At 40.6% G+C, this 26,753-nt stretch overlaps 1 protein-coding gene across 3 annotated transcripts in view; it reads left to right on the top strand.

The window, feature by feature from the left end:
• The window catches only part of ROR2 (receptor tyrosine kinase like orphan receptor 2), a 161,347-nt gene that overhangs the window by 131,506 nt on the left and 3,088 nt on the right, over positions 1-26,753 (top strand). For all 3 annotated transcript variants that reach the window (XM_077344481.1, XM_077344483.1, XM_077344482.1), the window contains exons 5-8: positions 5,448-5,575; positions 21,223-21,537; positions 24,209-24,454; positions 26,068-26,270. In XM_077344481.1, the coding sequence (XP_077200596.1) occupies positions 5,448-5,575; positions 21,223-21,537; positions 24,209-24,454; positions 26,068-26,270 (892 nt within the window). The remainder of the gene's footprint in view (positions 1-5,447; positions 5,576-21,222; positions 21,538-24,208; positions 24,455-26,067; positions 26,271-26,753) is intronic.

Consider the following 26,753-nt stretch of genomic DNA (forward strand, 5'->3'; position numbering starts at 1 on the left):
ATTTTAATCTGCCTTTACAGTTAGAACTCCTTCCCTTTGTTCTGGTTGTTTTAAAGACTGTTCAAATGGTAGATTATTTATTTATAATATTAATTATCCCTTTCTTAATGCTGCCTTACAGTTGTAGGCATCAAGCTTCATGTTACATGGCAAATGGAGAAATATTTTAGGAAATACAGCAGAAAAATCAATCCCAATGATTCCATTACTTCCTATCTAGCATGTTTTCCCGAAAATATGACACTGTCTTATATTTATTTTTCCTCAAGAAGACACACTATGGCTTATTTTCAGGAGATGTCTTATTGGTATTTAGAAAAGTCGATGCCATCAACAAAGGTGTTTGTGTGGGGTGAGAGAGATCCCCAGACTGTTGCTGGTCAGTTCTGTGGAGCAGCAGCTTTGCTGGTGTTTGTGGGGGGTAAGAGGGACTGGGGCAGTGCCAAGGGGAGAGATGCTGATACTGGCGGCATGCCAGTTGATGCTGGCAGCACATCAGCCGGTGCCTGCATGCAGGCGCAGAGCTCTGCACCTGCGTGCGGGTGCTGGCTGGTGAGTGGGTGCTGGTGCCACCCCTCCGCGCCATGATGCTGGTCCCCTCGGGCATCCATGAGTACCAAAGCGGCTGTAACCCTACCACAGACTGTTGCTGGTTGGTGCTGGGGGAGAGAGACCCACAGTGCTGAGTTAAATGGCAGCCACAGTTTTACTTACAGTTTCCCCTCAAAGGTCTTAGAGGGAAGATTCCACCATATCCCATACCATGCGAGACTCTGTCCGTGTGGTTCTGGTTGCCCTGACTCTGTCTCACACATTTTGTTAGATTGCCCCTTATATGAGCAGTGTCGGGATGACAGCTTTGATGCTTTGCTGGGAAACAAGCCTTCTGTAAGTAAATCTATGACCTTGCAATTTCTGCTCTCTGACAAAGACCCAGAGGTAACCATTTTAGTTGCCAGAGTTTTAACTAAGATGCTTTTATAATATGCTGCCTACCTTGTATTTTATCTCTTATAGTTTATTTAATCATTTTAAGATCTGTTTGGTCATGTAACCCCATTTTATTATTTTGTTGAAATTTTAAACCCTATTTTTATATGTCTTATACATTTTATGCCAATAAAAGGTTACTGACTATGGGTATGTCTTAGTTTTGAGGAAACAGGGTAGCACCACTACATAATCAGTTTGCTTCTGCCTTTGTGCTTGGTAAGGGAACAAGTACAAGGGGAAACTGAAATAGATTTCTTACTGATTTAATTACTGAAGATTTATTATGACATGGAAGTTTTTGCAGCCCATTTTATCAGATGTAATAAAAGTATCCTATTTGGTATACATACAAAGTTAGATACATGGCTATAGAGAATAATACTGAGTGGAATGGCCATTATTTTCTGCTGAATTACACCTGCCACAAGCAGAGACTTTTCACTTCCATTGCAAATAGCGTGTGGGTGTAGAAGGGTGCTGGGAAATAATTTGGCCATGGAAGTCCTGAAGACAGTGGCCGATTTCAAGATTCCTAGCTTTATTTTCTAGTGAGCTATGCCCTTCCACAAATGGACAGGCAGATGGATTCATTTATTATTATAGATGCATGAAAACAGCAAGCCAAGTGATTTGTTTTGTTATGATATTTGGGTTGCCTCAGGTCGTATGGGGGAGGCAGGTAGAATCTTTGTTCAGGGACCTGCAATGACTCTTGGCTGTCCTCTTCATATATCATTACAAAGGGAAACCAGAAAGTTGAGCCCAGCAATCTAAAAGATAAGGGTGTAATGTATAGAGTGTAAATGAAAATAATATCTGGTTATAATATTAAGCAAGATCGTAACAGTGGGAGTGCTGGAAAAGCAGAGTGAGTAGTAATCATATACAACTAAAGTCAAACAAATACTTTATTAGCTGAGCTACCAACTCACTGAAGATATCTGTTTCTCTGTTCTATCAACTCTTGGAAAGGCATGACAGGGAAGAAACTCTGCGAAAAAGTTCTGATCAGGCCCTCATGACATTTTTAAATTGTTTTAAAACGGTGGCAACATCCACAGATCCCATCTGTGGACATTGTCTTGTCTAGTTTAGCCCTGAGATATGTGCAAAGGACAAATAAACATATTTAAAATAAATATTCATAGGAAATAGCTTCCTTTGAAACTGGCTTGTGTTGGTGAATAACATCCCCCATTTCTGAGTATATCCACTTTTTTGTCTGTTGTGTTCATTTATTTTCTTGTCTGATCTGTGTCCAGCAGGCCTTTTTCTTCTTTTGGATGTAACAGACTAATAATTTCCTCTCTGGAATTTGTCATTTTTGGCAGAGCTATTTAGCCAACCAGCTTAGCAAGCACTTTCCTAAACTGGATAACAGTGTTGCTGAGGAACAAGACAGATATTTTGTAATTAGTTTTATAGTTTGGGAAGAGGTGGTGTTAGTTTTAATGAATAAAAATATTGTTAATGCATGAAAACGACTACTTTATTGATTAAACATAACCTAGCTACTATTTCTATATCTCAAAAGCTAGGACATATTTCAGATGTTAGTCCTATTATGTATATGTACTGAAGACAACTTTGCTACATAAAACAAAACAATATATGCTGTAGTTTTTTTTTTAATGACATTACTGATATAACAGCTCTACAGTTTTCCTAGCAAAGGATAGATAACCTGGAGGCAGTTACTGAAAAATTCTTTTAAAAAGAGCTCCAGCTGATTATCTGTGTTGCATGGTCTTAGGTATAAACTATATTGCTCAGAAAACCGTATTGCAAACTTAGAATAGTCTGATATAGTACTCTTCATCAAGCCAATTTTGTTTGTTTGTTTTAAAAAGGAAAGAAGTGGGGGAATTAGGGTTTTTTCTTACCTGCTCCCCATCCCCTCCAATACCCAATCTTAATGAAGAGTTCTCAGAACTTGAAGGCTTGTTCACGGTCGTAATAAAATGTATTGCATGGACTTTATAGATTTTGCTACTTTGTGACCATTTCTGCACTGGGAACTTTGCTGCCCCAATTTGCTGCCCCAGCTCCCATATGGGAGCACAAATCTGAAGTGGACAAGGTACACCAGGCCAAATGCTCCCTCATGTAGGGGCAGGAATAGGTGGGGCAACCTGCCTCTGCTCAAACTCCAGCCTGAAGCCTGGCATAAAGTCTCCAGTGCAAAAATAGTAGCAGCAAATGCCAGAATTTAGCCTACAGAGAAGGGACAATAACTAGGGTTGTGCGATGCGGCTGCCAATGTGGCTGTTCCTGCCTATCGCAGCCAGTGCCGCACCGCAGGGGAAGGGAGGCATGGCCGCCGTTCTACGCACGTATGCAGGCACCCCTTCCCATCTTCAGCATTTTTTTCCTTCCCTGCTCCTGGCAGCCCTTCCCTGGGAAAAATCTGGCCTAGTTATGTGGTGCCAGTCTTCAGGTTGGGCCTAATGGCAAGGTGGAGAATCAGCAAGGACTTGCAGGGGGCATCTCATTTTCCTCTGTATCCCTCTCCCTACACTCTTTCCACCTGGCAGCCTCCATATCTTCAACTTTTCCTCTTACTACTCACTCTACCTTTTATCTGCCCCCAGTCTTTAGCTATATTATTTATTTATTTATTTCATATATTGACTGCCTAAAGAGATGGAATTGACTGCCTAAGGAGGTTGTGACTTCCTCCTCACTGGCAGTCTTCAAGCAGTGGACAGATACCTATCCTGGATATATTAGGCTGATCCTGCATGGAGCAGGGAGTTAGACTAGATAGCCAGTAAGGCCCATTCCAAGTCTATGATTTTATATTCTATGTACCCTACCTTTCTGCCCAACGGAGAACCAAAGTAATTTATATAATTCTCCACTCCTCTCTTTTATCCTATGGGTTATGTCAGCCTGAGACTGTGTGACTGGCCCCAAGTTACCTAGTGAGATTTCAGGGTAGAGTGGAGATTCAAACCTGGGTAGCTCAGATCTTATTCACTTAGGGCAGAAGGTACCCCCCCCCCTGAGGTCAGCAGGCAGTGCATGCTGGAGTAGGGCTCTTTGGCCCATGATGGACTATTGATTTGAGAGGGAATAGAATGGAGTTATGCTGCCAGGGGATTTTATAATTTGTAATTTTACTGATGTTTATTGGGGCTTATTGTAAACCACCATGAGGCAGCTTGGCCCAGGAGTATCAGTCAATAAATCAAATAATATTTTTTTAGAAAAACAACTAACCACTATATCATATTGCTTTATGTAGGTGGTTGCTGTTGAACAGTTGTAAACAGACAGATATGCAAGTTGCATGGTAGCAAGTTGCCTGCGGTTGTCAATGCCCTTGGCCCTTATGAGTCTTCCCTCAAGGTCTAAAATATCCCTGGAATGGGCCCTGGGCCTATCTCCCACCCCCACCTTTTGCAGACAGAAACCAAAGCTTGAAAGGGAACAATACTGTAAAGATTGCCTAGCAATGGCCATTGAGGGCATTTGTTTCTTAAACCTACAAGTGCTTTTTCTATTATAAGAGGGGTTAGCCCCCAGTGTATCGTTTTAAAGATTTCCCTCTTTTTCCCTCAAACATTCGGCTGTTTCTGATTTATAGAAAGATCTGTTTTCTCTGTTCATGGATCCAGTGTCTGGATTTAAGAATCTTCAAATGGGGCCATGTTAAGAATTAGCTATATTAGTAGTAATTGTAAATAATAGTTTAATTGTAAACTATATTGTGGATGGTTTAATTGATGATTTTGTGATCTGCCCAGAGGCGATTTGTTGGGAGTTCAGTATATAAGCCTAAGAAATTTAAATAAATGAAGGAATAAATAATGATCTTGTTAAAACTAAAAAAATAGTTCAATCCAAAACTGAAACATAAATCCAGCTGATACATTCAGTTTTGTGGTAGAAAAAGGATTTTGGCACTAGGTTTAAGGGGGGGGGGGGTTATGCCCTTATTGCTTTGTGTTTATCTAAGTCATAGTTCAGAATTTTGCCATATTTTAATTAAATCTTGGCAAGACCTGTTTTGCTGTTCCCTGCAGGAAATGAAGAATTGGAGGAGGAGGTGGGAGAAAAGAAACGACTGCTCCCCTAATTGTCTAGCCTGCCTTTAGATGCCAGCAATATATTATAATTCGCAACATGATACATATTGCTGTCTTGGTAGAACAGCTTTTTAGTAGAATCACCTGTCACATCTCATTATCATTAGCATAGGATTTCTACTATAATTCTTGTTTTTACATTGTGGAAATCCCCCCTTAAAAAAAACCTTGGTGCATTTATTGCTTCAAAAGCACTGCTAAGTAAAACAGGTCAGAGAGCAGTGTCTGGAGGAATAAAAAATGTCAGCTTTACCATATCTCTTCCCCCTGCCCCTGGAAAATAAATAGTTCTTTAAAATTCATCAAGGACACACTGACATCTGCAGATCTACTTGCCAAGCTCTTCATTTATCTTTTTTTCAGGGAAGATCACCATGAAGATGGGTTTTGCCAACCATACAGGGGAGTTGCTTGTGCTCGAATAATTGGAAACCGAACCATTTATGTGGACTCCCTTCAAATGCAAGGAGAAATTGAAAACCGGATTACTGGTAAGCCTGCATACCTCTCTCCTCCTTTTGCATTTTGTGCAGAATATTAAACTCCATTTTAATACCCTAAAAACAAACAAAAAAGCCTTTAAAAGCTACAACATAGGACAAATCTGTTGTTGTCCTCTGGTGTAGTACTTGCAAGTAGTCATCTGGTGGAAGCCCCAATGGATCTTGTTTGTCTGGAGGAATTTATTGTGCAATGGGTTGCTTATAAATTCAGTTCTGTTACTGCAAGATCTCTTCAGGGGATGGTTTCTCATTGCTTTATTTTCTACTACTGGGCATCATGATTATAATTATACTCAGAATGTCACATTCATTGTGTGTATGGGTATAAAACATTCCAAATCAGATTGTACACTGGAGATATCATCTTTACTTTGTAGACTGTTTCTTCATGTGCTTAAGTATTTGGAGATTTCTGGTTTGTAGACACCTCTAAGAAATATTTATTGTTCAGTCCTGATGTTCAGCAGTACAGAGTTTGTAGGTTGATCCTTGGGAAATGGATCGATGTATTGTAGAATCCTATTATTTGGAAGGAGTTTGATCTTCTGCTCTTTGCATTCAGCAGTCTTCATGGCAGCTGCAGCCAAGTATCTCAAGATATGACTGTCCAGCTGATGACCCTAGTGCTTTGTTAAATAAGGTGGAACTGAAACCAAGAAAAGTAAAAAGAAACAAACATATTTAACCAAGTGGCCATGAAAACATATAATCCTAATATGTTGCCCATGGATTTTTAGCTTTGGCAAAGCAATCTGACTCATTGCATTACAAGCTGGATAATATGGACAAGTCTTCACCTACTACATCAGATATTCAATTCAAGTTCTTGCACCATCAATACACTGTAAATAGTAAGGTTTCTGGAAAGTGTATCTCTGAGTTGGAAATGTCAGATTATCTCAGTGACTGAGTCCAACAGCATCCTGGTGCAATTGGAAGACTGAGTGACTAACAGTGCCATCATTTGCAGAATTACTCCCATTTCAGACTATTTTTGAAATAACATTGCATACAATTATTATTATTTGGATTTATTGGCCACCCCTCCATGGCAATGGGATGGCTGACAACAATAAAACATATACAAAGAGATATAAATACATTCATAAACAACAGTTTAAAATTTAAACTGAGAACCCTATAGAGTGCTTTGTCTCTGGCCACATAGGTCAGAGAGATTTTGGCATGATATTGTATCTAGACTTCAGATGGTAAGGAAGGTGGACAGGGGATGGGCCCCTTCTGGAAACTCGTTCCACCAGCCTGGAGCCCTGGCTGTGGTTGAAGCCAAATGAACTTCTTTGGAGCAGGGGACTATCAGTAGGTTGGAATTTGTAGAGCTCATAAGACTTCAAAGATGGAACCTGATACCTTAAACTTGATCCAAAATTCAATGCATAACCAATGCAGCTGCTGGAGAATCAGTTGAATATGTGCTCTCCATGGGGTCCTCATAAGCAGTGTTCCCCAACCCCCGGGCCGCAAACCGGTACCAGGCCGTGCAGCCCTTGGTACAGGGCCACAGTGGGGGGGGGGAGACGTGGGCACCAGCGCACCAGTGGGCATGCCTTCCTCCCCTCTGGCAGCGCAGCGAGCGCTATGCTGCCAGGGGGGGAAGGTGCGGGCGCAAACGCGCAGGTGCGTAGTTGCGATGCCTGCACATTTGTGCCCGCTGGTGTGCCGGCGCATGCACCTCTCCCCCACAGCGCAACACTCTCGGGATAGTGAGCACCGCGCTGTGAGGGGGAGGCGCAGGTGCCAGCGCACTGGCGGGCATGCCTCCCTCTCCTTCCCCGGTCCCCGGCCCGAAAAAGATTGGGGACCACTGCTTGTAAGGACTGAAGCAACCACGTTGTGAAGGTCAAAGGTAGGCCTATGTAGAGGAGTTACAGAAGGTGACCATCACATGGATCATTGAGGCTAGGTGTTCTGGAGCCCTATAAATGTAACTGTGCACATCCCATATGAGAATCAGAAGTAAGTTTGAGATACAGCTTAGTAATGATGCAAATGAGCATTTAGTGGAGACTTTCTATTGACAGATATTAGTTTCATGTGATAAAAAGGAATTGAAAATAAGAGCTAAAAAGGTAGCACTTGTGATGGGAATAGACATGAGAGGTAAATACCCTAATAAGAAACAAATAAAATTGTATGCAAAATGAAGCCTTCTGAAATCCTTCTTGGTTTGTACCCATCCTAAACCCACAATTCCAAAACTTACAAAATATTTGGTTGTTGGGCTTTTAAAAAATTGTCCCAACATTCCACAATGATTGACTTATTTATTTCAAACTCTGTATTGCATTTTTTTCTGTCCTTACTATACTCTTATTGGTACTTTAATTAAAACCTACTGCTTAGCTGTTGTATATTTGTGCAGCCAGCCCATCTCTAGGAATGTTATGATAAGAAGCCCTAAGGATATGAAGAGCACCAGCAGGCCATATTGGAAGTCAAGTCAGAAAAAGTGAATCGTGTCATTCTTAGACATTATTTACAGTGCAATCCTAAGAATGCTACCTGAGTAGAATAGATCTTCTTAGGATTCCTTCTGTCAGAGTTTTGAATGTCAGTTACATAAGAACTGCTGTAAACTTTAAATTCCAGCCTTACCATTAATTGCTATTCAGAACAGAAAAATTATATCTGCCCTGCATAGCATTATCTGGCAAAACCAGGTTTTCAAATTCTAGACCATGACCTCATTAATGCCAGTAAGAAAGATTAAGCCAGCTACAAAATAAATATCTGAGATATCATTGCACAGCTTGGGTCAGTGACAATAATGCTGAGCTGGAACCCTCGTGCTTTGAATTCTTTCCCAAAAGTCACATCTGAACAGAAGTCAGGTTTTCAGTGTATGAAAAGAAAGCTCGGAAAATGGTGACACATCATCTTTATAAAATGCTGATCAATCTTTATTATTAATGGTCATTTAGACCAATACAAAGTGTAATTTTATACATAAATAATTTAAAAGTTGCTAAAATATGTGAACAATAAAACAAAGACTATCACATTGCATCTCTCTGTGCGCAAATATTATTTTCTGAGGTCTGTTTCCCTGAAGAACTTTAATCTCATGTTTTGGTGCTAATTTTTAAATTCTTAGAGGAGTATTAGCCATGCTTTGGGAGCTCAGAACACTTATTTAAGACACCCACAGGGTACAGCCATGATTTGGCAGTTTGGGAAGCTAATATACATATCAGACTTCAGTATCATGGCATGCCATCAGCTATTCAGCAAACAGGGGTTTGTTTATAATCATCTGATGTATCCCTTATTTGTAACTCAAGAGATAAACGTGAGGAAGAGTGTGGAGCAGGATTCAAAGCTACTTGGAAAAGCAGGGTGCATATACAGAGTAGATGTACTGAATTAGTACTTGAGTTACTGACACTACAGATGGCAGACTTGCACACGTGACAACCTAGAAGCTCATACAAGTAGATATACCTGGTTGTTGTGTAGTGAATTCATATCCAGAACTTCCTTCACCTGTTTTGCAAACATGACAATTAAAAACAAGTTTTGTCTTATTTCAGATGCTTAGAATTCCTCAAAAGGCTTTGAGGTGGCAGAGTATAAGACTACTTGGATATAATATTTTTTGGCTTTTTTCAAGAATATATTAATTTTATAACATAAAAGAAAAAGACAGAAAAATTCTCTGGCTTTTTTACTCTGTGCAAACTTCTTTTTTTCTGCCATGAGAGATTCTGAGGTATTAAACCTACCCGGGCATCATGCCACCTTCAGGTCTTTTACCTGTAATTCCAAATGGGAGGGGAAGAAAGTGAATGGAGACTGATTCCTTGGAGTGCTCAGGCAAGTTCTAGCATAGTGGTTTGCAATTATCCCTTCCGGTTCCATGCTAACTAAATCTGAGTGCTTTTTTCTTCCCATGATCCCAGACACAAAAGGTTAACACCCCCCCCCCAAAAAAAAAAAAGCATAAATGTAGCTCATGAAAGGAGAGAATGTTATGAAAGAGAGTATATCTGATATAAGCTTGGCCAGCAAAGAGTTAACTGATTCAGGACAGGAATCAACTTTGAAGTTCTCCTGCTCCCATCCTTTAAGAGCCAACCAGGTGAAAGAAACTGCTTGCAAATTTCCCCGTATTCTTGTAAGTAAAAGGGCAAGTATTTTTTATTTTTGAAGGAAGATTAGGGGAACACTAATTGGATAAATTTGTATACATTCAATGGAACATGAGAATTACGCAACACACATTTAAAGAAAAATCAAGTGTACATAGTACATGGATTGTATGTGCCTTCCTTGTGACTTAAGTTACTGAAGGTCAGTGAGATACATATTCCTTTATCAAGTGACTTCCACGCCTTAGTTGCAATCCTGCCTTCTCCAGACAGCTTTTGGATTGCTTTTACCTTCAGCCAGTGAAATTTGTCATTCTGGAAGTGGAATGTGGTGACACCTACTGTCCAAATAAGAAATTTTGTTTGAGAATCATTTCTCCTCTTAATGCTACTTTCATTCTTCTAACTTCTTCTGTCTTAACAAATCTTTCACTTTCTCCTTTTCCTTATTTCCTCCTGTTTCAATGTTTGAGGCCAGTAGCCTTAAGGAGGTTCAGCCTGCATTGTATTCCTTCCCAGATTGTCAGTTATCTGATCCTTTCTCTTGCTAAAGTATCTCTGGCATTGGTTTTAAAACAACACAATCTATATTGCTTTGCTCTTCATTCTTCAATCCCTCAGCATAAAACTTTGCAGAAGGCACATGGGTTCTAATTAATTAGGTGCCCAGTTGGGGTAGTATGCATTTGCCAGAAATGTTACATTTAACAGTATCACTTGTGGAACAAGTCCAGATTGTCCTTCTGAATCACTCCAGGTTATTTGTTTAGTCCTTGTATGTTTTTTGTTGTGCTGGGACTTGTTTCCTGTTAATGTTCCAATATATTATGTTTGTGATTCTGGACACACTGCTATTATCATCAAATACCAGTCACCTGATATTGCCATGCCTATGTATGTACTTTGAAGAACTCTGGTCATAAACAGTTGTCTCTGCTTAACTTGAGGCTTTGGCTGCCAGAATTTGAAGAATGATGGGCTGGAAGTCATGTGTGGATGGGAGAGCTGATCTTAGTGCAGGCCCCATCAGGGGTTTTGCAGTTGTGTGTTGTTTTGTGGATCCATTAAAACTGAACAAGTATGCTTCCCTGATACAGCAGCTTGTGGAGAGATGGCTTTAGTTCACTCAGCTATTACCCTGGTCTTTGGCTTCCCTGGCAGACTGTGAGTGAACAGCAGTCCCAGAACACCCAACAGGCAGCTTAAGCATGTGTTTAGGGCATCAGAAAAGAAGGACACTAAGAAATAAGATTTGTTGGAAAAAATGTAATATATATATATCACATTCTTTCCAACAAATCTTTGGTGTACTTTTGAATTGTGAATTATGCCTGACAGGGGCACCATAATCTTTTCAGTGCTTATGGCCTCTAGTGGTCTTAATCCTCCTCTAATGAACAGGCAAGATTTTGCAGTGTGCTGGCAGATGGCACATGGCTCCTTACCATCTTCCATGGGATGTATGCCTGTTAAATTCAGCTTTCATTTTAGTGATGTGCTGGTTTACCTGACAAGTGCAGTAAATTCTGAGAAATTATAAAATTAAGAGTAAGTAAGCTGAAGTAAAAAATGTCAGTGACTATATCGAGGGGTCATGTCAGTTCCCGGGTTCCATAGGCTAGAAGTGGCTTCTTCTGATGACTCGGTCTATGATTCTGACAAACATTCAGTATCATGATATGCTGTGTTCATGACTTCTGGGTCCCTAAATGGTGAGTATCTTTCTATAGCCATGAGCAAAAGACTTGATATAATCTCTCAAATTCCCTTGAAAGCAGCAGCATATGATACACTTTGCTATTCCTTGATAGTGAGTAACTAGCTAATGCATTCTGCGTATTGCAGTTACACACAGCCATCCTTCCTAAACTCACAGAATCATAGAGTTGGAAGGGGCCACACAGTCAATCTAGTCCAACCCCCCCCCCCCCCCCGCTTAGTACAGAATCAGCCTCAAGCATCTTTGATAAGTATCTGTCAAGCTACTGCTTGAAGATGAGGCTGTAGGAAATGCAGAGATGGGCCTTTCCATCCTAAACTGTGGGAAATGCAGAGATTGGCCCTCTGGCTGATAGTCAAGGTGTGAGTTCCTGTACAAATACTCATCTGGAACTACCCTCCACAATTCAGTCTATGCTGGACTGAAATGCATTTAATCTGCAGACTTCCAAGTAGGCCAAAGCTCCACTGACTGCACTTACATGTTTGCAATCTTACTTGTTACTGAGGTCCTTTAGAAAACATTTCCAAGTGTCTGTTTCGTCTTCCTTTAAATCTGCCATTTGTGCTTCTGATTGAGTTTTCTATCACTGTGTTGTAAGCACTGCTGCTTCTGCTGTGTCCTGTTTTAATCTCACTTGCAGTGTCTGGTTCTGCAATCCTCCTCCTTTGTATTATGTTATGCTGAGAGTGATTGGAATGTAATCTAGGGTTGCCAACTCTGGGCAGGAAAATTCCTGAAGATTTGGGGTGGGGATGAAGCTTCAGGGTTTGGGAAGGGGAGGGATCAGTGGGTATAATGCCACAGAGTCCAAAGCAGCCATTTTCTCTTGGAGAACTGATCTTTGTTATCTGGAGATCAGTTGCAATTCCAGGAGATTTCTAGGTCCCAACTGGAGACTGGCAACCCTCATGCAATCTCTAGTGGTTGTCTTTATGCGGTGACATATGTGCCTTCTTTTTCTCTTACTGTCCACACTTGTTTCAGTTAATCACATTCTGTATATTAGCTTTTGGGGATTTGATAGTACTGTTCCCACCTGGATTTCATTCCTGTATCTCTTTTAAAAGCTAATGTTTTCTTTGTCTCCTCTCTGCTTGAACTCTGTTCTGACTTTGTATCCGAAGTCTCACGAGTCAGATTCTTTTGGCTTCTAGTAACAGTCATGCTGATGTTATCCAGCTCCGTCTTTCTCTTTCCTCTTTTCATTCTGTTCTACTCAATCTTTTCAGTTGATCCACAGCTATTTCTGCCTGTATTGTTTAAAGCCCAGTATGTAAAAGATGTTTTCTTCTCAACCTTTACTCTTTGTCTCTCAGCTGGCAGAAACACCTTCCAATCTTCTCTGCAAATTAAGAGTTTGGGTGCTTATCTTTGATACATCTCTCTCTCTCTCGGCTCACATGGTACTGCTCTATCTAAGGTTTGTTCTAATATTTCTAAAATTATCTTTATCCCTTATCCTTACCTATTTTCTCTCATGTTGACTATTGTGATGTTTGGCTTATCAGTCTGTGTCCCTCTCTGTTCTTGGTTCTCTTGTTCACAGTGATTCATTTTTCATGCTTCAGTCACATTAGGTGTCTTATGTTCTTCCTTCCTTCCTTCCTTCCTTCCTTCCTTTCTTTCGTATGGAAATTTCTTCACTTTCTTGTATCTCTGTGCATTGATTTCTTTTGTGGTGAGTTCAATAGTTATTTTGGCATTGCTGTTATCTGACGTTCTTTCTAGCCCTTCTAGCTCTAGCATGCTTATGATTGATTGAAGTGTTCCATCATTCATCATAATCTTTAGTGCAGATTACTGTAATAATAAGGAGATGTCAGATTCCTTGTTGACTTCTCATGCTTTTTTCTTTAGTGCAGCTACAACCATTGCAAACAAATAAAGGTATTATGCAGAATCTGAAGCACACCAAGCTTAAACACATATTCTTTGTTTGTGCTTCCATTTGCATGCTTGGGAACTGTTCAATTACTGTTGAAATACTGTTTATCCTGCCTCATGTTCCCAAGTAAAGCGACCAGTGCCTATTACTACTATATACCTGAATACAGCGTAATTCCGAGATTTGTAAAACTACTTTAGTAACTGCAGGGGTAACTGCAGGGGTAAATCAATAGTACTCTTGTTTGCAATATAGGTCAGTTGAATTAATACTTCTCCACGACTTGCATAGAGAAATGAAATAATTCTGCCAGTGTGGGTATATTTGCTCCTTGGCCAAGACTCAAGAGGTGGGGAGCACTTCTCCCACTGCAGCCATCCATTATAGCCCTCACTGTTTTGCAGCTTCTTCCCTTTGCAGTCTACTTTTTCCTATATGTTCTACTTCCACCACATTCTTACAGCCTTATGGAAGGTCCCTGATGTCCACAATGGTAATATGCTTTTATGCCAATAAAGGTACTCTGATTCTGATTCTGGTAATATGCTTAAACTTGGATCTGTTGCAAACCAGTAGAAAGGAAGGGGTGCTTGTTCCTGTTCCAGGAATGAATAGAGCACAGAGGATAATAAACTCACACCAGCCGATGACTGACTGATTTACATAGCCCTGTTCCCTAGTGCTTTTCTTCCAATACTGAAGACCTTGATAGGAGAGCTGAGTCTGGAGCTGCAGAAAGGTAAGATGTAGGTAGGGAAACGTTCTGCATTTCTTGCATAAATGCCTGCCTTTTGCTCCTTGGATGGAATTTATTGACAGCAGTTCTCTCCCACCTTTGTTTGCAAGAACGTTCAAGTGTGTTCAGAAGTATCTGCTGATCTGGGTTTAAAGACTTAGTTCTGCCACTACCATAGTTTAAGGAGGACTAAATTATATATATTGTAGTCTGCTAATAGTGGCTCAGAAGCCACATTTGTGTCAGGAATGTTGGCTGGCCCATCTTGACCTCCATAAACAAAGGTTTATTAAAGAATCAATACAGTGGTGTCAGCAGCAATTCTTGACACAAGAACAATTGATGAAGACGTTTTCCAAAACAAACCATGTGCTAAATAACTTTTCTAATCCTGCCCAGACATAACATCATATAAGGTATAAGGTATAAATGTCATTGATATATCAAAATCGATGGAACATGAGTGGACTTATTGGAGATTTTCCATGGTGGAGACCAGTCCCCATGGCTGATGCCTAGGTCTTTATCAGGTTCCAAACAGGCACAGCTTAAACACAGGCCTTTATGGTACAAGTAGGCCTCATGCTTCCCATGACAACCAACTGATGGAATGTGCTGAATGGGACAACACCAGGTTCATGTTAGATTCCCCCCCCCCCCAGTGCTGTTTATTCTAATTTCCCGGTTATCCCCTCCGGGCTTCCCAATTCTAAAAACTAATATAGTCTTTTATTATTTGTACCTTTATAAACTAGAATGATTATATGTATGTATATATGTTTACTATGAATATATGGGAAAACATGACTATGTAGCTGTGTAGCTAACCTATAAGTAAAACTTAACCATTGAACTAATATATGTGTGAATAAATAACCTATTGAATAATATGAATAACGTGAAGAGTTATATATGAGAATTAATAATTATTAGGAGCTGGTCAAGGCATGCTGGGAGAAGGAACAAGAATTTAGCCAAGGTCACTCAGGCCTCCCCACAGGCTACCTGAGAATAAAATCAAAATCCCACACGAAAAGATGGCAGGATCAGAACTGATTTTAACAATATGGTTCTTTGGCATGCCACCTGTGGCTGTTCAGAGCACTCTTCCTTAATGTGGCACATGCCCTCTTTTCTCAGAACGTGAGTGAGGCTGTTTCCCTGTAGGGTATTTGATGACAAGTGTTGCCCACCTTGAAACAGCTACTGCCACAGGGACAAGAGGACAGGTAAACTAAAGGAGTCCTTGAGCTACTGCTTCCATGCCCAAGACAAAAGTAAAGTAAGGTGACCAGATTGTCCCATGTTTGGAAGGACATCTGGGGGTACCTGGCAAATTGTACTTATGTTGCAAGTAAAAATATATATGTTACAATACTATTTTTGCGTTCTATGCACTCTATGCATTGCTCCATATAGACCAAATTTTTAATCAAGAACCCCCCTGGTCAATGGTGTCTCACTTTACCAATGTTAAAATCTGGTCACCTTACAGTACAGTGCTTGACCTCGTTAACAACCCTTCACATTTCTGCATACTCAGCCTCTGCATACTCATCCTAGCTCTTAGGCATCTCCCAGAAGGAGAGCAATCTGGCTTCAAAGAAGAGAATTTACAGCTAACTCCAGCACTATGGCTGTCTCCCTGGAAAGGAGCAAGTGGGAGTGGTGATGATTTTATGCCTCTTTCTCCCTGATCACTTGTGTTCCTCTGGGTGCCTCTCTCTCCTGAGCTGCTGTATGTCATGCTGAAGAGGGAGGATAAAGAGGAAGAAGAAGAAAGCTGGGGGGTTTTTTTGTTGCCAAGCCTGTCTGTCACACCTAGCCTGACTAACCAGGAATTAAGAGCTACTTTTTACTATCTGAAGGAATCTTAAAATGATGTATAATCACCTACCTTTTCTCTTCCCAAAACAGACACCCTGTGAGGTAGGGGAGGCTGAAAGAGCTCTGAGAGAACTGACTCAAGGTCACCCAGCTGCCTGCATGTGGAGGAGTGGGAAATCAAGTTGATACTGCAGATGAGAGGCTGCTGTTCTTAACCACTACACAAAGTGACTCTCCTTTTAAGAATATAAGAGAAGCCTTGCTGTATCAGACCAATAGTCCATCTAGTCCAGCATCTTGTCTCACACAGTGGCCAGGCAGTGCCTCTGAATGGACAATAGCAGGGCATAGAGGCTGAGGCCTTCCCCTGAGGATGCTACCTGATTCAGAGGTGTAGTGCCTCTGAGACCTTTAATGCACTGCGGTGGCCATGCCAGGCTCCTGCTGGTTTCTTGCCATGGGGCAGCATGCCCTGCCACTTCTCATGCATTGGTGGGGGAAGATTTTCCCCACCAGACATGGTCCGCCCTGGATTTTGGTGTGTACGCATGCCAGCCAGAGTGGAAAGGTTCTGCCGTGTTTCTCTGTAGTGGTGGTGGAGAGGAGGGTCAGAGGCAATCCCACCTTTGTGAAAGGTTTTAAAACACCCTGTTCTATTCTGTGGTATCACGAAGCCAAAAGGGGGATTTTCTATCCCTGCTGGGACACTGTAGGTGGGGAAGGAGCCTGGCTCTTCCCTGTGTGCATGGACCTGGCCAGCATGGCTACTGATGGTGGTTGCAGCAAAAAAAGGAGCGCAAAAAAATCAATGTTCCCTTGCCATGGAGCATCAGCATCCCTAAGGCAGGCCACAGCTGTGAGGGGGCCAGGCCAGCGTCAATATCATGCACAAGCAGGAATTTGCCCCACTGCCATGTGAGCGTCGGCCTGGCCCTCTCCCCCACCCCGTGCATAATCGGTCTGAATGTGGAAGTTCCCCCAGACTTCCATGAATCTATCTAATCCCCCTGTAAAGCTGATGATTCCTGCGGCCATTGCTACCCCTACATCCTCTAGCAACAAATTCCACTTTTTAATCACTCTCTATATAAACTAATATTCCTTTTGTCTGTCCTCAACTTACTGCCCATCAGCTTCACTGGATGCCCACAACTTTTAGTATTGTAAGAGAGGGAGAAAAATTTCCCTTGTCAACTCTCTCCACCCCATACATTGTTTTATTAACCTCTGTCATTTCCCTCCTTTAGTTGTCTCTGTTCCAAAGTTAAAAGTCCTAGACTCTTCAGACTTTTCTTTATAGGAAACATAGTTCAACCCCCTATCTTCTTGGTCGCACTCCTCTGTACTTCTTCCAGCTCTTTTTTGAGATACAGTGACCAGAATTATATGCACTATTCCAAATGATGCTGCACCATAGGCATATACGGGGGCATTATAATATTGACCTGTTTATTCTTGGTTCCTTTCCTAACAATCCCTAACATAGAGTTTTGCCTTTTCCCAATGCTACAGCACGCTGGGTTGACACTTTCATTGAGCTATCTACTATGACCCCAAGATCTTTATCCCTCCCAACTTCAGCAAGTTCAGACCCCATTAGCCTATACCTGAAGTTGGGATTTTTGTCCCATTGCACATCACCTTAACACTTCATTTGCCAAATTGTCACCCAGTCAACCAGTTTGTTGAGGTCGTCTTGGAGTTCTTCAGCTTCTTGAGTGATGATCTAAGCACACTACCTCCGATTGAGTCAAATCCATTATGAGGTAAGTTTCAAAATTTATAGAAAGGATAAAAGGAGGTGTCAAGGAAAATGTTAAACTTTAGAAAAAAGGCTGTTGTACTGGTGGCCTTAGGCAAAAAAGCTTAAGTGAGAGAGAACCTGACACATTAATGTTTCCTTTGTCTACCCAGACATTCAGTGTGGTATGACAAGTTATTCCAAGCAATAAAACATGCTAGAAGATTGTGGACAACCAAGCTAACGGCATACAACAAGTTGTAACAGGAAGAAAACATCTGCCATTGGGTAGATGCCAAAGGCAAAGTTCAGTTCCTTGATTCTGATGCAAATTTTAACTAAATCAGTACATATACAAGAGCTGGTACAGCATAGTGCTAAGAGACTGAACTACAAATTGGGAGGAAGTCCCCAATTTAAATCTAATTCTGCCATTTATAGGTAGCCCTAAGGAAGCTGCAATCTCTGGTTCAGCATTTCATGTGCAGTATGGGAATAATAGGGATCTGCAGGCCTATTCTATGACACTGTCCTGTACTGGTTAAGAGTGACAGACTGTAATTTGGAGAAATGGGTTTGATTCCCCACTCATCCACATGAAGCCTACTGGGTGACCTTGGATCAGTCACAGATCTTTCAGAACTACCTCCCTTGCCAGATGCCTGTTATGGGGAGAGGAAGGGAAAAGTGATTGTAAATCTTTAAAACTTAGGTAGTGAAAATTGGATATAATGAGCAGGGGTGGAGGTGGGGGTTGTACTTTCTTCGCTGCCTAGGTCTTCTTTTATGACTATAAATTGATTGTTTGTAATTCAGGGTTTTATTGTGTGGTTTTACTCTGTAAACTGCTGAAAGCCATCTTGTCTGGGAGCAGCAAGTAACAAATCCAATAAACAAATACCTCAAAATTAGTGTAAGCTTTATATGTCATACCCTCGTTCCATTGGAAATTCTCATTATTTCTTCAAAAACTGTAATTTAATTTTTTTTTGTAAGTGAATGAAGGAATAATAATTGTGTGAAACCTCTTAGGACACTGTGAATTAATTGGGAAAATTTACCGGGGCTTAATACTGGGACCATTTCCGCCTGAGAAATATGCTCCTGGATAGCCTTTGAATGTTGATGGGATTTAGAGCCCCTCCACATGACGTCACCTGCATCCAGTAGCTGGGTCGCGATTTGGCCATTGTTAACTCACGATTTCAGGAATCACCAAAACTGGATTTACCACCTTAAATTGTGCATCCCATCAGTGAGCAATCAGGGATAAGACTGTATGGAGGGGGAAAGGCACGATAGTCTCTGCAGTTTTGTCCTACCCTTGCACCCACCCTCTCTCCATTTTCTGCTCAGAGTAATTTCTTTTTTAATCATGCAGTCCCTATTGCAGCACAACCTCAAAACTACATTATCAGAGGTAAAATACAATCTCTTTAAAGTGTCCATGGTCTTTTTGGGATGATGCAGGCAGAACACAGCTCCTTTTCTGTTTTCTGGAGGTAGGAAATAAGCTGGGAAGAGGAAGGGCAGTTGATCATGCATCTTTCTACCAATCACACAGGGGTCTGAGCACCTTGTTCTAAAGCCAGCCATTTACAAAAAAATGTCTTTTTGAGCTTCAGTTACCTGTCCAGCCTTCTCACAACTCGGGCAGGCAAAAACAGCACCGTTTGCATTGTCTGGAGGTGGGAAATGAGCTGGCAAAGGGGGGACAGGTGATCAGGCTGCCTTCTCCAGATCATACAGGGGTCTGAGCACTCTATTTCAAAGCCAACCGTTAGCACAAAATGTCTTTTTGGGCTCCAGGGACCATATTCAGCATCTCAGAAATCCACCCAGACAGAATTCTAAAAGGGGGGATACGGTATTGTTCTGATGTTTCTCCAATGCATCTGTGTTGTGCCATTACCGCATGGAAGTGCTTTAAAAAAAATTGGACCTAGATGTGTGTGTGTATGAAAATTTCAGTATATGAGATAACTGCTGTGCTGTGATTGGTGACTTGCTGTGATTGTCAAGCCAAGGAGTGGAAGGAGAAATTCGTTTTGTTTTCCCTTGCAGCCTCATCAGGAGTCAAAAAGCCACAATGGGTCAGAGGGAAAATGCAGGAGGGGTTTCCCTGTAAGGAGAACTGCAAATGCGAGATTTCCCATTCCGCATTTGCAAGCAGGAAGCCACTCGTATTTTACCCCTCCATGTGGAAATGGTCTGGGGCTTGTGCTGAAAAATTATGGAATATCATGTATTTGATTTTGTGCCTCATGCCTCTTTATATGATTCACTATGCATTCATCACCCCAGAACTTCCTGGATTTGCTGGAAGGCTGTCCAGGCCCTGGGGGTGATTTCTAGACTGCCCACATTTCTGAAATTATTGTAAGAAATTCAGAAATTAAAATATTAAAGTAACAATGCTGATAAGAACATAAGAAGAGCACTACTCGATCAGACCAATAATCCACCTGTCTTACATAGAGGCTAACCAGTTTTTTGGATGACCAATAACAGGGTATAGAGGCCAAGGCTTTCCCCGTATGTTGCCTCCTGGATCTGGCATTCAGAAGCTTATTGCCTCTCAGTGTGAAGGTTCCCCTCAGTCACCATGACTAGTAGCCACTGAAAGACCTATCCTCCATGAATTTATCTAATCTCTTTTAGAACTCTTTATTCCTGCGGCTATCATGACATCCTCTGACAGTAAGGTCCACATTTTAACCATTGTGTAAAGTAGTGTTTCTTTTGGTCTGTCCTGAATGAACTGTCCATCAGCTTCATTGGATGCCCTTGAGTTCTAATATTTTGGGAGGGGGAGAAAAAATTCTGTTAACTCTCTTTACCCCATGCATAATTTTATAGACCTCTGTCTTGTCTTTCTTCTAAACTGAAAAGTCCTATGACTCTTCAGCCTTTCCTCAGAGGGAAGGTGCTTCAATCACCTAATCATCTTGATCCCTCTCCTCTGTACATTTCCCTCCACAAATTAAGAACCATATGGTAGCAATCCTCACATGATATTTTGGAAACTACTAGTAGCTCAGGAAACATATAAAGGGGAGGTTCAGGAACTGCAGAAGAGCTATAGTGAAGGTGACTTTTAGAACCACAGGTTGGCTGGACAGTCTTACTGCAGACACACAGAGGAGATTTTAAGTGGTAGGTCCTCAGAGAAGTGACCCGGGAGTCACTAGTGTTAGGGGCTATTTTTTAAAACTGCAGAAATAAGAGCATAGATGTATACTTCACCAACATGCATGTTTATAGATGTTTGAAGTGACTGTATGTAGGCTAATTAGGGATTGGGATGGAGCCTAGGGAGGGCTGGGTAACAGGAGGAGCTTCAGAAGGATATGTTCCAACAAAATCTGCCCTCCAAAGCTGCTATTGTTTCCCCAGGTGAACTGATATCTGTGGCCTGGAGATCAGTTGTATTTCCTGGAAGTCTCCCAAGACCCACCTAGAGGCTTGCAGCTAATCCTGTGCTAAAAACTAGTTTAAAGCAGGTTAATTTTCTTCAACAGGACTCTGGAAAATGTGAAATTAACAAATGGATTATTTAATTTATCTTGAATCAGATTTTAATTACTGACTTTGCTTTATTTCTTTCTTTTCAGCTGCATTTACTATGATTGGTACATCCACCCATTTATCCGATCAGTGCTCTCAGTTTGCCATCCCATCTTTCTGTCATTTTGTGTTTCCTCTGTGTGATGAACACTCTCGGACACCCAAACCAAGAGAGCTCTGTCGGGACGAGTGTGAAGTTCTGGAGAATGACCTCTGTAGGCAAGAATACAACATTGCTAGGTCTAATCCACACATTCTGGTGCAGCTCCAACCCCCCAAGTGTGAAGACTTACCATTACCAGAGACTTTAGAGGCTGCCAATTGCATAAAAATTGGAATACCTATAGAGCGGCTCAACAGATGTAAGTTTGGCCAGTTTTTTTACCTTGTTTTTACTCTGATAAAATATCAGATTTATGTGGAGATACCTATAAATTAATGATTTTAAAATTATTTAATATATATTTTTAAAAAGAGTCTCTCTATTGATTGAAGATGAATTCCTATGTGCTCTTGATGTACTTACTACCCAAATTTGTTGAATAAAGGGAGAATAAACGAGTCATTACAAAGAAAAGATACCTTTAATATTTATCAATTTTATAATTTTATCTTAAATGTAGAATATTTCCATATTCTTGAGACAAAAATGAACCGGTTCAAATCCTGTTAATTCTGTAGAAGTTTTTTATTTGGTTTTTTATTAGTTGTATTTTTGTATATGGAGGTGATGTAACACTGTAAAAATAAAATGCTGGGGAAAAGTCATGAGCAGAAGAGGACCAGGAGTACATATGGAAAGAAGAGACAGTAAGGGAAGTAGATTCAGACCGTCAGCTTCTTCACTAATAGTGTCCAAAGATGTTGCTTGGCTTGCCTTTTTTCATCTCAAAGAAGATAGGACGACCGAGGGGAAAAACCCATACAAATAACTTTTAAAAGATCTTTTAAAAGATTTTTTCAATAGAGAAACTGTAAATTTGAGGGAACACTGAGAAAAAATGATGAAGTGCTTTTAGAATTATAAGACTGCTTTTTCACAGAAGGCTTTACTGACAGTACATAGTGAAAATATTTTTGCATGACAGTCTACAATATTAGAAATGAATTTCTATGTATAGCATATTGTTAAGGATATTTTTTCCTACAATTATTTTGTGTGTGCATAATGATCATGATAATACTATTGAATATTTTGAAATGTTCAATGTTACGAACCTTATGAACCTTATTTCAGTGTCCAAATATACTGTTAGTCCTATTGTGACTCTGTTTATCTCCAATTTAACATATCACATTACAAATTTTTGTGTGCTCTGCTTTCATTTTTTTACCTTCCTTACAAATAGAAAACACAAGATGTGGTAGTCACTCTCTTTGATTCTTTAGGAGTCATTGCATTTTGCTTAGGAGTCAGTGTCTTTGCTTTATTCCTTTCTTTTCAGCTGCATTACACTGAAAGCAACTCTTTAGAATGATGTGTTATGAATGGTGCATTTTATGTTGTTAATGTAATATGTTGTTAATGTAAAACAATTTGGTATTACATATTTTAAAATATTTACCAGAAGTATTATACTTGGAGAATGCAGAAAAAAACAAGTTTTATGGTGTGTTTTTTTAAGCCTTGAAAACTGGGATGGAGAATTCCCTTTATGCTCAAGTAGCAAAAATAGAAGAAGAGTTGGTTCTTATATGCTGCTTTTCTGTACGTGGTATTACTGCTCAGTCAGAACAGCTTTATCAGTGCTGTGGTGAGCCCAAGGTCACCCAGCTGGTTGCATGTGGGGGAGTGTGGAACCAAACCTGGCTTGCCAGATTAGAAGTCTGCACTCCTAAACCACTACACCACGCTGGTGTAGTAAATGTTGAGAAAGCATATATAGATCTCTGATGAGGAAGGTATTAGTTTGTGTACTGGAGACAAAGTATATTAATTAAGTCTATTTTCTATGATGAAAAAAGATACCTGATTTGGGCAATTTGTTTTTTTCTGTTTTAACTCCTGCCTAAAAAAGAGAAAGATATTCTGAAACTGAGAGGATGTTGAGCTCAGGCAGTTTTTTCTCTGGAGGAATACATGTGTGAAATGTTCTTACCCCAAAGTTTAGATGGATATTGCAAGAAAATCTGTGGCCAAAAGACCAGAGTTCTGCCTGCTCCTAACTGTGAATTTCCTTTCAAAGTCCACATGCATTTTCCTTTCCAGTTTCATGTTTTCCCACGTGTATTCCTTTGTGATGTAAATCATTATGCTGCATTGGCTCACACTTCCTCTAGAATGCCTGTATGTGTGTGGGGAGAAGAAACAGCAGATGCAAAATCTCTGTTCTGCAGCCTCTGTCTCTATGATGTAAACTGCAGTTGCCAGAGGAATCCAGATTCTGCCCTAGGCAACAGAGCAACTGCCAGACCTCCCTGGTAGGTAGGGCTGCCCTCATACATTCTGAACATTCTGAGTTTCATTGTTTTCAGCAACATGCAATGTGTACATGAAGCTGTGGCATAACCTTTTGCTGCTGTTGAGATGTTAAGAATGCACAAAGAAATCAGTCTGGCAGAAAAGTGTAGGATTGACATCTCTGGAAAGATTTTCTCTTTCCCCAGAATGACATGACAAGAGGCAGGCAGTCAGTGCAGATCACCTTGAGTGGCTGGGGCAGTTTTTGATGAGATACTAGGGGTGTGCATTTGGCTAATTCAAACCCCCACCCCCACCCACCCCAATCTGAAAATGCCTGATCTGTATTTTCTGGATATTTTTTTCAGCCGGATATAATGGGGTATTTATTCAGCTAACTGAAACCACTGCTGTTGAAGTGCCAAAGCTGTTGGGAAGGTCTGTGAGGGATGGCATCACTGTTTTGAAGTTGGGGAGAAGGCTGTAGGAGGGAACACCACTCTGCAATTCTCTTGGGTCACCACTTGTCTCATTGTACTTTTGTTCTATGGTACACCATAGAGTTTGAGGGGAGGATGAAACGGGAGTGGCTTTGTACTGACCATGCATCTTTTATAAAATGCTTTTTGCAGATCACCAGTGTTACAATGGCTCTGGAGTGGATTATAGAGGGACTATCAGTGTCACCAAGTCAGGTCACAATTGTCAGTATTGGGACTCTCAACATCCCCATTCCCACAGTTTGACAAGTACAGAATTTCCTGAGCTTGGAGGAGGACATGCGTATTGTCGCAATCCTGGTGGCCAGATGGAAGGTCCCTGGTGTTTTACACAAAACAAAAACGTACGCATGGAACTGTGTGAAGTACCTTCTTGTAGTATGTATTATTTTTTCCCTGCTTCCAGTATTACCCTTGCATGTCTGCAGTAAAACTGGTTTTAAAATAATGCATTCATAATGGCCTTTTTGTTAGACACTTACATGTTGTTTTACAGAGTAAAATTAGTCTGAAATCTCTCTCAATGCATTCTTTATTCAGGATGCTGAAGCCAGTGGAATATAAGTGATGTAATTATGGTCTAGTTTGTCACTGCTGTCCTTTGCTGAAAGCAAGATGTGCCTTAAGCATAACACACAGGTTTATAACACAGAGGCAACAATATTTTTATAATGAGCTTCCCAAGGTCAAGAGGGTAACTGTTGACCCTCCCCAAATATAAGCTTGGTACTTACATGTGATCAGAAACCTTTCCAGTGGCCATATGAGCAGTTCTTCAAGTCTGCATGTAAAAGGCGGAGCTGGGATGGGTGAGACCAGAGGCCTCATGTTCCACAAAATCATGTAATAGCATTGCAGGTGGAGGATCAGGTCACATTTAAAATATATTGTCTTTCCCTGACTTGCCAGCTGTCTATCTGCTGTGTAGGTTTACTCTTGCTTTTAATATTAGGAAGCACTCAACAGTATCATCTCTTTCTTTCAAACTGACATGCTATATTTCTGGAAAGGTCTCTGGGCACATAACTTTGTTGTGCACATTTCGTAAATTTTTTTCTAGAAAGGATTATTAACATTTGTCTTTTAAATAAGGCTTGTTGCAGTTTTGGCTCTGGAAGGTTCATTTAAATGTCGGTGTCCATAACTAGTCAGTTGGTAGGTCTGTGGCTTGTGTGGTTTGTGGCCTATGCCTCTCATAAAAGATAGGGGTGGAATTACCACAGAAGAGGGCAACCAAAATTATTGACAGGTTAGATGAGATCTCTTCTGAAGTAAGACTAAAGAGTCTGTGATTTTTCAGTTTAGAAAAAGATAATAAGGATGTTTGTTTGTTTTAAATGAGGATTATAAAATTGCACATCGGATAGAGAAAGTGAATAGAGAACTTTTTTCTTTCTCTCCTATAACACTGGAATTTGGGAGTCACCCAGTGAAAATACTTACAGATTCAAAATAAATAAAAGGAAATACTACTTTATTCAACTAGTAATTACTGTGGAATTCATCAACAATAGTTGTGTCCATGAGCATAGGTTATTAAAAGGAGGAATTAGACAGATTAATGGAGGAGAGGTCCATCAAGCCATGATGACTAAAGGGAGCCTCCGGCATTTTGAGGCAGTAAACCTCTGAATGCCAGTGCTTGGAGGCCACATCAAGAGAAGGCCTTGCCTCTCAGCTCTGTTCATTGGCCCTCCAGGATAACTGGTTGGCCGTTCTGTGAGACAGGATGTTGGACTAGAAGGAGGACCACTGGTATGAGCCAACAAAGCTCTTCTTACATTCTCGTGATACTAAGAGGACTAACTGACTGGATCCATGGAATCTCATATTTTAGATGTGTATCAATTATTTAAGACTTTATTTATTATAAATAGGAAACAAGTGTGTTGATAGAAACAATTTTTGTGCTAGTTATATTTTAAATTTTACCTTGCTTTTTGATGTTTAAAAGTTTTTCTGAAAACATGAAATATTTTCAATATAAACAGGTCCACGTGACAGCAGCAAACTGGGGATCCTCTATATTCTGGTTCCCAGCATAGCCATCCCTTTGGTTATTGCTTGCCTCTTCTTCTTGGTATGCATGTGCAGGAACAAGCAGAAGGCAACTGCTGCCATTCCACAGCGTCGCCAGCTGATGCCCTCTCCTAGCCAAGACATGGAAATGCCTCTTATAAACCAACATAAACAGGTAACATTTTTCAAAACCCATCATTCTTGAACACACACACAGTGATTTTAAAGTCTCCCCAAACTGGAATGAGTTTAGAGTGCTGATGAATTGTTGGCTAGGTATGTGTGTTTGTTAATGATAGCATTATAATTATAATAACTCGCATTACCAAATGATCCTTTTCATTTGAGAAATAAGATAATTTCTCTTATATTTATTAATCGAAATATTCAGACTTGGAATACTCTTTCCTTAATGTTGACATGCTATTCAGTCAAGGGAAGGTTGGGGGTGTTGGAAGGGACTTTCGTGAGCCTCCCCACCTCAAGCATCCAAAGCCTTCCAAAGTGGAGCAAGAAAGAGGACTTCACAAGAATCACTTTCTCTTTCTTGCACAAGCAGAGCAGCTCTGTGAATTTAAGGTCCAAGGGAGGGAGGGCAATTTATAGATTTCTCAAATAAACTGTTAAACAAATGAGAGGTATATGAATCAACACACAC

The sequence above is a fragment of the Paroedura picta genome, chromosome 7 (assembly GCF_049243985.1).
Source record: "Paroedura picta isolate Pp20150507F chromosome 7, Ppicta_v3.0, whole genome shotgun sequence".
NCBI lineage: Eukaryota > Metazoa > Chordata > Lepidosauria > Squamata > Gekkonidae > Paroedura > Paroedura picta.